The sequence below is a fragment of the Macrobrachium rosenbergii genome, chromosome 13, assembly GCF_040412425.1.
Source record: "Macrobrachium rosenbergii isolate ZJJX-2024 chromosome 13, ASM4041242v1, whole genome shotgun sequence".
Lineage (NCBI taxonomy): Eukaryota > Metazoa > Arthropoda > Malacostraca > Decapoda > Palaemonidae > Macrobrachium > Macrobrachium rosenbergii.
Window position 1 is genome coordinate 17698059 of NC_089753.1, and position 16416 is coordinate 17714474.

At 35.4% G+C, this 16416-nt stretch overlaps 1 protein-coding gene across 33 annotated transcripts in view; it reads left to right on the top strand.

Moving 5' to 3' along the window:
• The window catches only part of LOC136844932 (zinc finger and BTB domain-containing protein 24-like), a 202656-nt gene that overhangs the window by 73383 nt on the left and 112857 nt on the right, over window positions 1-16416 (top strand). For 3 of the 33 annotated variants that reach the window (XM_067114302.1, XM_067114304.1, XM_067114303.1), the window contains exon 6: window positions 756-1276. The exons of the other annotated variants lie outside the window; for them this stretch is intronic. In XM_067114302.1, the coding sequence (XP_066970403.1) occupies window positions 756-1124 (369 nt within the window). In that variant the 3' untranslated portion in view covers window positions 1125-1276. Of the gene's footprint in view, window positions 1-755; window positions 1277-16416 lie in introns of those variants that run through there. 33 annotated transcript variants of the gene reach the window in all.

Genomic DNA, 16416 nt, shown 5'->3' on the forward strand with positions numbered 1-16416 from the left:
GTGAATGAACATGGAACTTTGGTTAGAATAAACATGTTGGCCAAGTTCAGTACATTGTACCCAGTAGGTACTGTATCACTGTAATGTAACTTGTGACCATGTGTAACACCTTTCAGCTTTATAGTGGATAAAAGTATGTCTAAGCCAGTATGTTGCAGATACAGGTAGTTACTTATCTCTGATGTTTTCTTAATACGACATGTCCAGCTAACTGATGAGTACATTTACTCCTCCAATTGCTGTAGACAAAAGCAAAGTTAGGTTGACAGATCATTTCAGATAAGTTTGTTTACAAGAACAAAATATAAATATTAGACTGCAGTTTTTTATTTTCATTGTTATTTTATTTTTATTTGTTATATTGCTGAATTCTTTTTTTGTGCCTTAAATTTAGAGATTGGTGAATTTGACAATTTTCCACCCCCTTTTAATTACAGAATTTTATCAGTACATGCATTCTGTCTCTAACCATCTTACAATTTAGTTCATAATTCATTTGTGCTAGCATTTTTTACCATTCTAAATGTTGTCAGCATTTTGGAATTAATTTTGATGTTTAAAGCATTACACAGTTTAAAAATTAAGAGTGGGATGTGAATATATTTTTAAAAAATTGGTAGAAATGATTTATGAAAAAAATGTCATCCATGAGAAAACTTAAGAATTGATGGCATTAATTAATAAAGCAGTGGTTGGATATTGCTTAAGCTCAAATGCTTTTGGAGTACAGTAGTAAGATACACTTCCTGTTGCAGATGGAACTGGACAGTGACTGTGATTGGACCAACACCAGGAGAGTTGCAATAACTTCAAGCTCAAGGTTGTCAGCCTCTGTCTTCAGTAACAAATTGCACCATTGCAAATATTGTTCATATTCATCCCTTAAGAAATTCAATCTTGACAACCACATGCGTAAACATACTGGTGAAAAGCCGTTTTCTTGCCCACACTGTCCGTACTCTTCTGGAACCAAAGAAACTTTAAAGAGACACATTTATGTCCATACTGGGGAAAAACCATATGCCTGCAAGTATTGTGATTATCGTTCAGCCCAGTGGGGTTCACTGCAGTCTCATGTGTTTAGTCATCACCAGGTAGTTATGGGCAAAAAGTGTAAATTGTGAAGTGCAAGACTTTCAGGTAGTGAGATTGTGAAAATTTAAAGGATTCTTCAGTGAACTAGTATACACACTGTATGTGAGAATTGTCACATGTATTAGGTAAATTTGTGCAATGTAAAAATACTGAATTTTAAATAAATTTTTGAAATGTGTATTATGGAAGTTTAATTTATATAAAAAAAACTTATACATTACAACATCATGCTACCTTTTTAATAAAGAGTAGCTTTTCCAACAAAATTATTAAGGATTTTGAATAGCATAATGCATTGAATATTGGTTTTCTTAGCTCATACATTAAACATAACTGCTGGACTCTTGGTGTGCATAGTTTACTATCATTTTCTCTAATTAATTTCCTTTCTAAACTCTTATAATTTGCTGTCTGTGATAGTGAAGCATTAAATTAGTATCACCATGTCAGCACTAATGTTGCATTTGCTTTGACATCTAGCTTTGTGCATTCAAATGAAAAACTGATTTGTTGCATATGTCCAAATACAACTGTTGTGAATTAGTTTTGGCTAAGGATTATTAATAGAAAAATAAAGCTTGCTATACCTTATTGTACAACGATGAGGAAAATTAAAATGGGAATAAAAAAAAATAGCCATAATGATGGAATAGAATAGGTTTCACTTGATTTAAGGGAAACATCTTTGAAGATTTTAGGAATTGAACTGTACCTGTATATTTAACCTGATGATAATTGAGAACTTGCCCAAAACATGTTAGATGCGTAGCTTTTTGTACATTAAGCTTACTAAAGGCCTATGTCAATACAGCTTTTCTTCTTTTTTTATGAAAACTCTTTATCTTTAATGTTTTTGTATCAGGCCTTCCCTGAGCTCTGTTAGATGTGTGATAAGTTCTCTCCACTGTCTTCTGTCTTGTTTATTTTCCCTAAGATTTTCTGGGGTCGTAATGGTCTTTGCTATATTACTGAATCTCTCCTGTTCACGTCACATGCTCACACTAGTTCAGCCTGGACCTTGTCTGTTTTTCTCCTGGTGGACACTACATCACAGAAAATTCTTCATCACTTTTATAAAATAATAATAATACACTGTAATCTTCCCATTTTCCAGCTGCAAATATATTTTGTGGTAACACACAATAAAAATTTAATTTTCTTTTGAAGTACTGTACTGTATTTTTATGTAGAAATTTGTTTAGAGAAATACATGCCTTATATACATCATAAAATTTTCTTCTGTATACTTATTAATGTAACTGTTATTAGTATACTGTAGAATAGTGTAAAGAGACTAAAGTGAAAGATGTGTTCTTGAATGGAAATGTAAATGGAAAACAGCAAAGTTACACGGTGAAGTGAAAATAGACCAGAGGGAATGGGTGAAAAGTACAAAGCATAAAGGAGTACAGCTGGTTCTTAAGGGACTCTGAACCATTTATAGTGTGCTGCGCAAGGCAAACTCTAAACATTATGCCTCTTTTGGGGGTTTTGTTGACTCTGAGATAAAGTACTTATATTTCTACTTCATGTAGTCTCTCAGCTTCTGGGCATAAGTTGAAATTCTGTCAACGGTAACTTGGTTAAAAAATACTGTATCTTGTTTGTTGCATTGTATATATAATGGCAAAGCTAGGAAAATGTATGTAACATGGCAAATTTTTTGCTCAATTTGTATTTTTCATAGCCAACAAAGCTGCAGTCTGACTTATGGATAATTCTAGCGCCAGCTGGAAACCGGAAAAAAGAAAACACACAAGGAATTGGTGGCAGCGAGGTAAGCTGATAGGCCTAGGTGGCAACTTTCACCTCCGTCGCATATTAATCGAGGAGGTGACGTCTCAGTTTTCGTCCAGCCCAGGAAACTTGATTGAGGGGTGTCTAGAGGTGGGCTGTATAAGTTAAGATTGCAGGTTTGTTAGCTGTGAAAAATACAATTTGATTGAAAAATTTGTCATTTGTTCATATGCAGAACAAACCTGGGTCTTAACCTATGGATAGACTCACTTTTGGAGGGAGGAAAGAAAGTCTGGAACCGACTGGGGGTTCGGCACACCTGGTGACTCTTCCTGGCTTAAAGAAGCCTATGGAAGGAAACCGAAACCTCTGGCCTTCTTACAGTGTAGTGCAACGATGTAGAAGGAAGTTAAAGAACTACTACTAAACTATTGATGGCTACAAAGGTTTGTTATCTACATCTGTAGATAACAAACCTTTGTAGCCACCAACAGTTTGCTATCGATCCTCTCTCCCCTTGAAAGAAAGAGGTGGGACTTGGTTTTGCAAAGTTTTAATATTCATGTAGGAATAAGCAAAACTCAAAGAAAAAGGCATCAGTCTCACCTGTATCAAACCCAATCCATCACGTGATGGAATGATTTCTGCCCGCCAGGTAGAGAAGAGGAGAAAAGGGAAAGGAAAGAGACTGGTCGCCTCATTCATTCTCTCTTTCATACCATCATCTTAGATCAGATACAAACTGGAGGAGTTACATAACCTGTTGAGCAGCCACCACTGGACCCAAGGAAAAAGTGTCCTAGGACCTGTGGGCAATGTCCCACAGATAGAAGGCAGTGAAGGTGGTCTGACAAAGCGAAGTGCCAGCCTTCAGAATCCTTTGAATAGATAAGTTCTTTTTGAATGCCAAAGAAGGGCCTAGCCCTCTAACATCATGTGCTCTTGCATGCACAGTGTTAGGACTGGGGAATGAAGTCAAACTATAAGCTTGTCTGATAGTTTCACAAAGCCAAAAGGAGATCGTATTCCTGAACACTTCTTTCTTGTTCTTGCCAGTGCTAAGGAAAAGTCTTTGGCACCCTGGTCAGAGATGACTAGTCCTTTTCAGAGAGCAGCGTAGTGCTCTGACAGGGCAAAGGAGCAATTTGCCCAGATCGTTGTCAACAAAGACATTAAGAGACGAAATGGAAAAGGATTCAAATCTGTGGGTGTCCAACTCCTCGCATGTTTGACATCAAAGGATAGGCCAAGGAGTTCACCAACTCATTTTGAAGAGGCCAGGCCCAACAGGAAAACCTTCTTGAGAGTCAGGTTCCTATCTGATGCACGCTGTAAAGGCTCAAAAGGAGCACAGGTGAAGCTGCCCAGTACCAAAGTTAGGGCCCAACTGGGTGGTCTAAGTTCTTTTGGAGGACAAGACTGTTCAAAGGTCTTGAGAAGCATTGAGATTTCCCATGAGGAAGAAAGATCGACATTCCTCATACATAGAACTGCACTCAAGGCAGCTTTGTAGTCCTTGATGGAAGATACGGAGAGTCATTTCTCTCTGCAGAGAAAAACAAGGAAGTCTGCTGCTTGCTGAACAGAAGTTCGAACTGGAGAGAGACCCTGTTAACGACACCAACCACAGTAAATGGCCCACTTGCCCTGATACACGGGCTGAGGAAGATCTTTTGAGATAGCCAGACATCTCCAATGCTGCTCTACGAGAAAAGCCTCTCACTTTGAGGGATACTGGAAAGTCTCCAGCCATGAAGAGATAGGACCCTACCGAGCAGTGGTATCTCTGGAAGTGGGGTTAACACAGAATGTTGTGCCATGAAGGAATCTCTCAGAGCTTCTGACAGTAGGGATAGGAGATCAGGGAACCATTCTGCATAAGGCCACATGGGAGCAACTAGGTTCATTTTGAAATTCTGAGACCATTACCCTGTTCAGAACCTGATGGATTAGGCAAAATGGAGAGAAGGCATAAACCTCCCGATTGTCCCAGGGCTGTTGCAGGGCATCCTCCAACACTGAAAAGGGATCTGGAAACACGGAACAGAAGACCTTTAGTTTCATGTAGAACCATGTTGCAAACAGGTCTATTGAGGGCCTTCCCCACAGATGAAAGAGTCTGTTTACTATGCCTTGGTACAGAGACCACTCTGTCCCTATGACCTGACTTCGACGACTCAGATTGTCTGCCACTACATTCCTCCTGCCTGGAATATACCTGGCAGAGAGGTCCACTGAATGATCTGTCGCCCACTGTCAGGGGGTGTAATCATGCTTGCATTGCCTATGTCCCATGTAAGGTTTATAACTGGCTGATGCAAACACCCACTAAGCCAGTAAAACCCATAAAATTTCAAAAGCAAAAGCAAAAAGTATGTTGATTGAACATTGCTTCACACAGTTGACCAAGTGCATGATTCTTCACAAAAAGCACTGAAATTTGAATAAATGAAATGAAAACATTAAACACAAAGGTGAAGAGAAAAAATAACATAAAGCACCTGATTAGCATGGCTTGATCTTACCAAGTCAGTAAAGCATATAAAATAAAAAAAATGCAAACACTGCAGTGTCTGAAATAGAGCCCCACTACAATATTTCCTCAAAATATCCCCATACAGTAGTGTAACAAATATTTTTAGGGAAAAATAATCTTGGTGAAATACTTGTCACATTGATTTGATGGTGGAATACTTGTCACATTGATTTGATGGCTATGTATATGATTTTAATACAATAAGAAGGATACAGTACTTAAGCATGTTTGTTATTCTATCCCTAAATCTAAAGGTAAAGAAAATTTAAAAACAGTACGTACAATATTGAGCAAGTACTGTACCTGAAGATATTGCACAAAACAAATGTTTCATCTGGTCTAGACTATTGAAGTCAGATATATGGTTCAGTGTCGAATGCAGTCTTAGAATTCTTAGGTCCAATCTATAATGAAGGGTTGTGGTTGTGTCCTGGGGCTTCAATATTGAAGTTCTCCCCAAATAAATTGTGCATGTTGACTACAAAAAATTTCAACCTTCGGTCAACTTTGACTCGACCGAAATGGTCGAAAAACGCAATTGTAAGCTAAAACTCTTACATTCTAGTAATATTCAATCATTTACCTTCATTTTGCAACAAATTGGAAGTCTCTAGCACAATATTTCGATTTATGGTGAATTTTTGAAAAAACTTTTTTTCCTCCATGCCGCGGGTAACTCGGCGAAAATTTCAGAAATTCTTTCGTCCGTTTTATTGTAATTTTTGCACTGTTTTATAATAGCCGTTACATAAAGTTTTATATATGAAAATGTGCACAATTTCATGTAAAATACAACAAAATACAACCCATGGTTGTAGCTTTTATCAGTTTGGAAATATTTTCATATAAATCACAATAACTGCCAAAATTTCAACCTTCAGTCAACTTTGACTCGACCGAAATGGTCAAAAAACGCAATTGTAAACTAAAACTCTTACATTCTAGTAATATTCAATCATTTACCTTCATTTTGCAACAAATTGGAAGTCTCTAGCACAATATTTCGATTTATGGCGAATTTTTGAAAAACTTTTTCCTTACGTCCACGCCAGAAATTCTTTCGTCACGTTGTAGTAATGTTTGCACCGTTTTATATTAATCGTTACATAAAGTTTTATATATGGAAATGTGCGCAATTTCATGTAGAATACAACAGAAAATAACTCATGGTTGTAGCTTTTATCAGTTTGGAAATATTTTCATATAAATCACGATAGCTGCCAAAATTTCAACCTTCGGTCAACTTTAACTCGACCGAAATGGTAAAACGCAGTTATAAGCTAAACCCCTAACATTCTAGTAATATTCAATCATGTACCTTCATTTTGCAACAAACTGGAAGTCTCTAGCACAATATTTCGATTTATGGTGAATTTCTGAAAAAAAAAAATTTTTTTTTCCTTACGTCCACACCCTGTAACTCAGCCGAACATCTCAGAAATTCTTTCGTTACGTTGTCGTAATGTTTGCATCGTTTTACATTAGTCGTTACATAAACTTTTATATATGAAAATTTGTGCAATTTCATGTAGAATACAACAGAAAATAACTCATGGTCATAGCTTTTATCAGTTTTGAAATATTTTCACATAAATCACGATAACAAAATTTCAACCTTCGGTCAACTTTAACTTAATCAAATGGTCGAAAAACGCAATTGTAAGCTAAAACTCTTACATTCTAGTAATATTTAATCATTTACCTTCATTTTGCAATAAATTGGAAGTCTCTAGCACAATAATATTTCGATTTATGGTGAATTTTTAAAAACATTTTCCCTTCACGTCCAGCGCAGTAACTCGGCCGAACATCTCAGAAATTCTTTAAATCACGTTGTCGTAATGTTTGCACCCGTTTTATATTAGTCGTTACATAAACTTTTTATATATGAAAATGTGTGCAATTTCATGTAGAATACAACTAAAAATAACTCATGGTTGTAGCTTTTATCAGTTTTGAAATATTTACATATAAATCACGATAAATAGAAAAATTCTACCTTGTCAACTTTAACTCGACTGAAATGTTCGAAAACTGCAATTGTAGCTAAAACACTTACAGTCTAGTAATATTCAATCAATTAGCTTCATTTTTCAACAAACGGGAAGTCTCTAGGACAATATTTCGATTTATGGTGAATTTTAAAAAAAAAAAAAAAAATTTTACGTCCGTGCGTTACAATTCATGCATCATTTTGTGATAATATTTTCTTTCTCTGTGTTGTTTTTGATCGTTTTACAATTTGTTATATACCAAAATCATCGCAATTTAGTGTACAATACAAAGAAAAAAAATAACCCAGTAGCTTTAACCGTTTTGCTCACAGCGCGATTTGTATAAAATTATATATGAAAAATTTTTGTTGCGCTGTCATATATTTCAATTTTTATATATGATAATGATATTTTTTTAATTTCTGATAGTTGCATACTAAACTTCAGGCAATTACAAAAAAAATGAACTCTTAATCTTGAAAACTAAGCGTGCTGTGATTTTTGAAAAAAAAACTTTTTTTCCGCTTCGGCTCTAACTCCCGAACGCCGCTGGCATACGGGAGACGTTTTTGTAAATAGAGGTTCGGCGTTAGAGGGTTAACATGCCAGTACAGTATATGAAATCTGTTTTAAAAAGCTGTCATTTTAATAGAGATTCCAAGTTCTGTCAGTAATGGAGGAAATTCTAAAACCTGATGTGCGCAACTTATTAGATTATTAAGTAATATGTCATTTCTATTGACATGATCTAAGAAAGTGAGAACTTGTCATATGTGTATAAATCAGTGGTTTATGAACTAAGCTTCATACTCACTAATTACTGTATTTTCATATAATTTTCATGAATAAATGCACTTTTTGTGATAAAACTATTAAAATACTTGGGTATAAGCATTTTTACAGGGTTTTTCTTGTGTTTAAACTATCAAAATGGGCAGTTCTAAGTGTTTTTAGAGGGGTTAGAAGTATTCGCGGATTTTAGCTATTCATGGGGGGCTGTGGTACGCATCCCTCACGAATACGGGGGTTCATTGTATACCAACTAGTAATGCAGTGGATGATGCATGTTTCAATGGTTTGGTGTCATTTTTTTATTTTAGCTTCTCCTAGAGTAAATTGATTGCAGCTGGCCAGAGGCGCGAAATGTGAAAACTTTAGTTTTTATATTTATAGGCATAGTAACAGTTGTGTTTGTAGTGGTTTGCTAGATTGATGAAAATGTATTTAACACTGATATTTCTTGGCATTAATAAAGGAAGCTTAAATATATAAACCCAAGTATATGGAATTTGGTGTTCGGGTCAGAAGTTGGGCATTCCTCATTGTTATAGGGTAGCTTCTTTTGATATTTTTGCAGTGAAAAACCAAATACATAAGGTTTTGTACAAATTGTTGCAATATTAGATGGATCTTTTTCTTTGTTTCGTACACTGCTGTCACCTATAATGAAACCATCATAGCTTGCTTTGTACAGTTGGTTGTTATTGGCAACATACTTAAATATCTTTCCTCAAAGAAAATTCTTTACCAAGACAAGAGATTGTGTATGAAGGTGAGGTAGTGTTGCTTTATTACATGCTAATGTAATAAAGCATAATTAACAAGTGAAGCAGTAGATAGATTAAGGTGAATTTTGGAATCTTTAGTAAGTGAAGCATTCATCAACAGGTAGGCCTGGACATGGGTGGACTGATACCTCGTAATGAGAAGAGTATGATGGACGACCAGAAAAAGTACTCTTGCCACGTGTGCTCCTACAGTACAACTGTGATCACTAACTTAAAGACACACATGCGCAGGCATACCGGCGAAAAACCCTTTTCCTGCCCCCACTGCAATTACAGTGCCACTACTAAGGAAACTCTGAAGAGGCATATACTCACCCACACTGGGGAGAAACCACATGCATGCACACTTTGTTCCTACAGAGCCACACAAAAGGGATCACTGAAATGCCACATATATTCTTGCCATGGGAAAGGAAATTAAGTGGATGAATCTTTTGGGCTATGAAAAGAGGGCAGTATTTTTATATATATATCTACATGTACTTTGATTTATTTGTATAATTACACACAACCCATTTGTTTACAAGAGTAGAGTACATTGATATATATATATATATATATATATATATATATATATATATATATATATATATATATATATATATATATATATATATATATATATATATAAAATAGTCATATGTTTGCATGTAGGAGATATAAAGAATACAGCAGAATGTACTTGTCTATAGTGGTTTTTAATAGCGATGGGTTGAAAATGTAAAAAGAGCTACCTTATAGTAATGTATACTTGGGCATTGTATAAAAGAAGGCTTGTAAACACGAGGAGCTAATTGGAGAGTGTCCATATTTTTAAGATTTATTCTACCACCCTGCTTACATAACATACTCAAGGTTCACAGTAGATCATCATAAGAGTATTGCTTCTCAGGAACAGAAATAGTAATGTTTCAATACATCACACCCCTCCATGCCTTAAGAAAGAACTTACACACGTTTCAGCAGAAATGTAAAAATAATGTGGTACTGTATCTCTGACATACATAAACAAGTACTTGTAAAAATATATGCAATCACAAACCAAGGCATTGGACAGGTTTACGTATATGATTTGAATGTCTTACTATAGGTGTGTTCACTGGGCCAACTCTGTCTTGTTACTTCACTAATATTTTCAGAATCTTGCACATAAGTTCCACTATTTTCATTCAGTTGAAAATTAGATTCAGAGTTAGGTAAGGATTGAGATCGTTAAAGACCTTCATTAGTATTATTAAAATTAGCATCACCTTCAATCTCACAAGAAGGTTTCACTTGTTTAAACATTTGATCAAAATGTTTATGTACAACATCTCCATCACTACTAATAATTTTACATGAAATGGGACCAGCACATGATCACTCTCTTCAAATTTCTCTGCAACTCTTCCCTTATTACCTTTGTAAGTTCTAGCTTGGGCTTCCTGCATTTTTACATGATCATTTAAATCAGGTCTCAGTAAGTCAAATCCTGTTTTCAATCTTCTTTTCATCATAAGTTCACAAGAAGGAATACCAGTCGTGATGCGAGGCGTGATAGGGTAATCAAACAAAAATCTTTGCAAAATTTCATCCTTACTTCCTTCACATTTTTTCAAAGCAGTTTTAAAGGTTTTAACAGCATTTTCAGCTAACCCATTAGTAGAAGGATGATACGGAGCACTAGTAATGTGACAAAGTTTCATTCTTAGCTACAAAACTAAAATTCTTCACTATCAAAAGCTGTAGCATTGTCACTCACTATTACATCTCATAATCCAAGTGTATAAAATATATGCCTTAATTTAAACAAAGTAACTTTAGAATTACAACCCTGAGTGGGGATCACTTAAAGCCATTTAGAATATGCATCAATTACAACTAAAAAATTTGTCTTTCTATAGGTCCAGCATAATATACAGTACAGTATATGTATACTAGACCAAGGTCTACTAGGGAACTCCCAAGGGTGTAATGGCTGTTTATCAATAGCACAATGACGATACTGTTGACACATTTTACATGAATTTACTTTCCTCTCTAAATCTTTATCAATATGAGGCCACCATACATAACATCGAGCTAAGTTTTTCATTTTCACAATACCTGGATGAGTGCCATGAAGCTCATCAGTAGCTTTATCTCGTCCCTGTAGTGGTACAACCTTGCAACACTGTAAGTTCATTTTTTCTGCTAACATATGGTTTATAATTTTCATTTAATTCAAAATTATCATTTCATCCATTCAGAATACATAACCTGACTTGAGATAGTACAGGATCTCTTATCAGTCCATCTGTGCAGTTCAGAAAAATTAACATTAGTGGTATCAACATGTTCAAGCAACAAAACCTCTTCTGCATTTGGAGATTCATATTCATTTATTTGCAAATGAAATCTGGACAGACAATCTGCATTTGGAATTTTGCAGCCTGGTTTATTCTTCAGTTTATAGTCATAACCAGAAAGAGCTAATGACCATCTAATGATCCTATCAGAGGCTATAGGAGGTACTGTCGTACTTTCTCCCAACAAAGCTAATTAGAGTACAGGTTGGCCATCACTAATCTGGCATCATTGGGACCTAGAGGGTGCCGGATTAGCCATTTTACCGGATTAACCATTTATTAGGCTAGAATACACGAAACCCAGTAGCTAAGCACCTCATCCTAGAATTAAAATATCCCATAAATCAGTACAAGTTGGTTAATAAAGAAAAGACAATTATCAAATACAGGTAGTGCTCAAGTTACGATAATTCGACTTACGATATTTCGAGTTTACAATGGGTTAGCAATTAATACCAATACGAAAATATTTAGGAAATATTTTTAGATTTCGCGCAGGCGCAGGCAGTGAGAGAGACCAACTTCTTTTCCTACATCTCTTTATTCCATCTGCTAGTTAAAAGGTAAAGAGAATGATAAAAGTATTGTTAGTAACGTTATACTCTTGCATAAATCGTGCAGCCATAAACAACCGAGCGGAAACTGTTGTTTTGCTAATAATCGCCCCGGATAACAACTGTTATGCTTGTATTTCAACCATAAATGCGGTTAAACAATTACTGTAGTTATGTTACAAATGACGTTAAGTACTGTACAATAGGACTGATATATTTTTTTACACTATACCCTCATTAAGCTTTGAGAAAAGATCGGCAAGGAAATATACTGCTACAGTAACTTTAAGCTGCAAGTTGTAGCTGAAGCTGAGAAGCAATGTTCAAGCTGCTAATGACTATAGATTATCGTGCATCGGCAACATGGATGAAACTTGACCGTAAATAAAATTGGAGAGAATGTATTTTAATCAAAACTACTGGGCATGAAAGAATACAAATTACTGCTGTTTTCCGCCCGATAAAAGATAAATACATAAAGCACGTATTATGATGAAATCAGAGAAAATAGCGAACGAAATCTTGATTTTTTCTTACACAAAACAAACATGCCCCCAAAACGGCCAGCAGCGATTCCCGAACGTCACATATTTAACGAAAAAATAGCTAAATTAAAAATAGCTAAATTAATTTCACAATGAAACAAAACATTGATTACTAGAAGCAAGAAAAGTTTATAGTAAAAAAGCAATATGTCGCAGTTGAGAATATACGCAATTGGATACAATGTAGTAAAGCATAACTTTTTAAAAGATCCATGTAAAAAGATGCACATTTGTTATGTTGATGTTTGTATAATACTGTTAATATGTGAATAGAGTTTAGTATAATGTAGGCTAGGCCACCATATATGTAGCCTATACGATATACCATAGCATAGGCCAAAAGACAATAATAAATGTAAAAAATGGAACAGCAAAAGCATGCCTGTGTTTACAAACACCTCCAGTTTGTTGAGGCAACACACTGTGCCACCAAATCGAAGCGGCCGGCGAGCGAGTTAGTGCAGCGACCCGGGAAATTTGAAAATTAGTGCGGAAACAGAAATTACTGTAGCCGAAATTTGTGCCGGATTAGTGATGGTCAACCTGTACATGGTCAGTCCATATTTCAGACTTCCTGCCATACAAGTACAATATTTATGAAATTTATTAACTACCCCAATTTACACTTACACCTTTTTCAGTCTGACTATTCTTTTCTGATCTATCTAATGATCTGGAAGCATAATACACTGGTTTTAATGAACCATCTTCACTCTCTTGCTCCAAGACCAAAAGAACTAGCATCACTAAGTCAAGAATAATGGTTTATCAGGATTTTAATGTACACTCAGCAAGGAAAGTGAGGGTACAGTTTTCATTAGATTTCGTTCATTGAATTTTTATTTTTTTCTTACAGAAAACACTTAATCTCAGTAAATTTACTCTAGAATATGAAAATACAATGCAAATTATATCATATATGTTAAATCCGCAAAACAAAAATGTTCAGATACTTAAAAACAATATGCATGTCTGAAGTAATCAGAATTTCTCAGTTCATAGAGATCTAAAAGATAGTGTGTGGATATCTCGGTGTAGTACTGTTTATCAGAACGGCAATGTTTACTCGTTTTCCGTTATGAACAGGCTTATTATTGCATCATCATACGAGGGAATGATAATTTCTTTAATTTTTACACATTCGTATTTGTATTTCACAGTGTTAAACGTCAGCTGGAATTAATGGCAGTAAATGTTGTGACACCTAGGGTAGGTTGACCAAATCTATTTAAATCTGCAAGAGCCTTCTCTATGATGTGAGGAGCAGCGTGAGAACTTCGGCGGGAAAACAGAATAACAGGATGTGTCTTGACGTTGCCATAGTCTCTCTCTCTCTCTCTCTCTCTCTCTCTCTCTCTCTCTCTCTCTCTCTCTCTCTCTCTCTCTCTCTCTCTCTCTCCATTGCTAAAACATACTATACAGGCAGTCCCTGGTTATCGGCAGGGTTCCGTTTCTGAGGGTGTGATGATAACCGAAAATCAGTGATTTCAGCGCTTTTTTTGCGATTTTCGGGCATTATCAGCGCCAAGATTTTCGGTTATCGGTGCCTCTGTTAGGTATGTGTCGGCGCTAATACCCAATTATCGGCGCCGATAAGCGGAAATGTGGCGATTTTCGTCGCTAGACAAGCCCCATAAAACCAAATCGCTGTTAACCGAGCCCGCCATTAACTGGGGACTGCCTGTACAAATATAGTATCGCTCAATCTCTTCTAAAAGAAAAAAAAATAATGAAATGAGTATCGCTCAATCTCTAAAAGGAAAAAAATAATGAAATGAGTAGCTCTACATATAGGCCTAGGCTTACACAACAGCAAACACAAACACACTCTCACTCTCTCTCTCTCTCTCTCTCTCTCTCTCTCTCTCTCTCTCTCTCTCTCTCTCTCTCTCTCTCTCATCATCACATTGCATTCATTCCTTTATTGTTTCCCACGTTTTTCGTTGGACATTGCGCAAATGTAACTCTTGATTTCACTGTGGAAGATTGCGTTTCCGATTATGCAAGCATTCCGTTCATCGTGGTGTCATAAATCATTTGTGTAAGGTTACTTGGTAGGTTATATCAAAAAATGTTTATTTTGCTCAGAACTGTCGCTGCAAATTACAACTTGAACGAATACTGTAAAGCTTACTACTGCATTTAAGTATCAATGATTTCAGAATCGTAGAACATGATTGAAAGTTGTAGGAGGTCAAGCAAAAAACAAACACAATAAGACTGAAGCTCCTCCCCTTTCTAAAGTTGCCAGATGTCGCATTATTGAGCAATTATGTCTGAAGATTTAAAAAAACTGTATCCTAACTTTCCTTGCCAAGTGTAAAAGTAAATTATTAGATTTAAGTAATTCCTTAACCTTTAAAACGGAATAATTTTCTCTTTCTTCCCAAGACCAGTTTGACTTCTCTCTTTCTAAAGTATACAGTGTGCCATTATATTAGAAATGCAGTGTAAAAATCTATGGTAGTACTTAACCATCCCATTAAAAGTATTCAATTCTTGCTTATTCATGGGCACAGGAAACTGATCAATAGACTTAACTTTTCATCAGAAGAATGTACTCCTTCAGCATCTAACTTATGATCTAAATATTGAACTTCATTATTCATGAGTGAACATTTATCTTTCTTTAATTTCGAACCATTAGAACAAAGTTTATGCAAACTTAATTCAAGTGTTTTTAAATGATCTTCTTCAGTAGGACCTGTAATAACAATATCATCTAAATATACAGCAACATTAGGTATGTCTATAAGAAGATTTTTCATTACTTTTTGAAAAATACCAACAGCACTATTTAATCCATACTTTAACCTTGTAAAAGCAAATAATTCCTTAAGGGTAATTATAACCATATACTTCTGGGACTCAACACTTAATTTCAATTGATGATATGCATGACTTAAGTCAAGTTTGGTAAAGGATTTACCTCTAGCTGAAGTAGCAAAAATATCTTCAGGAATAGGTAATGAGTAAGAATCAATGCTACAAACAGGATTTAAAGTTTCCTTAAAGTCAGCACAAATTCTAACATTTTTACCATCTGACTTGACAATATTAACTGTAGGACTTTCTTTAAGGATACTTCAAACTCTTTTAAACATCCTAACCCAGTTTCAAATATACTCTCATATTTCTTCAAAAGTTTTGCAGTCTCATCAGACACGTTATCAATGGAATGTACAGTAGACTTTAGGTTAAAAATATTTGGCCAATCCATCTTTATTTCATTCAGCCAATTTCTACCCAGCAACGAAGCACGATTGCCTTTAATAACCACAATAGGTAACATTTTGCATTGTGAATGGTATTTTACCATAACCATCGCAACGCCAAGAATTTCCAGTGGTTGTTTATTATAATCTGTAAGAGCAGTGTCAATAGAATGTAACCCTTCTCCAGAAATACAAAATTTCATAAATGTGTGTATACAGAGTATTCACCAGCACAAGTGACAGCAGCACCTGTATCTAATTCAAAATCAATGTCAACATTATTCAAATTCATATTAACAAAATAGTATTTACTACTGCTATGTAACCAAAAATATGATAATCATTTTCATTAATATTAGGCCTAGCAGGATTCAACCTAACATTATTAGCAACACTAGGATTAAGCCTCTTTAGTTCTGGTACATCTGGCTTCAAATGACTTTCATTCGTAGCACTTACTGTTTCATTTAAGTCTACATCCACTTGATGTTGAGATTTCGGCACTTTACTTTGCCAACATGTAACAGCAATATGTCTAATTGCATGGCACTTTCTACACTCACTATCTCAAAATTTGCACACATTAGCTAAATGATTATAACTATTACACCTATAACATCTCCTATCATTGTTAAATGCTTTGTTCACTGGTTTCACATCACCGTCCTTTTGAAAAGATTGTGTACTGTAGACTTTGTTTACATGAAAAGTCTTATGTACTGTGCTTTGGCTCCCGTCTCCTGATCTTGCATAAAAAGCTGCGTTTGTTTCATTAACTTCAGTAGCTTTTGCAATTTGTAAAGCTATATCAAAAGTCAAATCGAGTCCATCTTTGGACTCGGGAA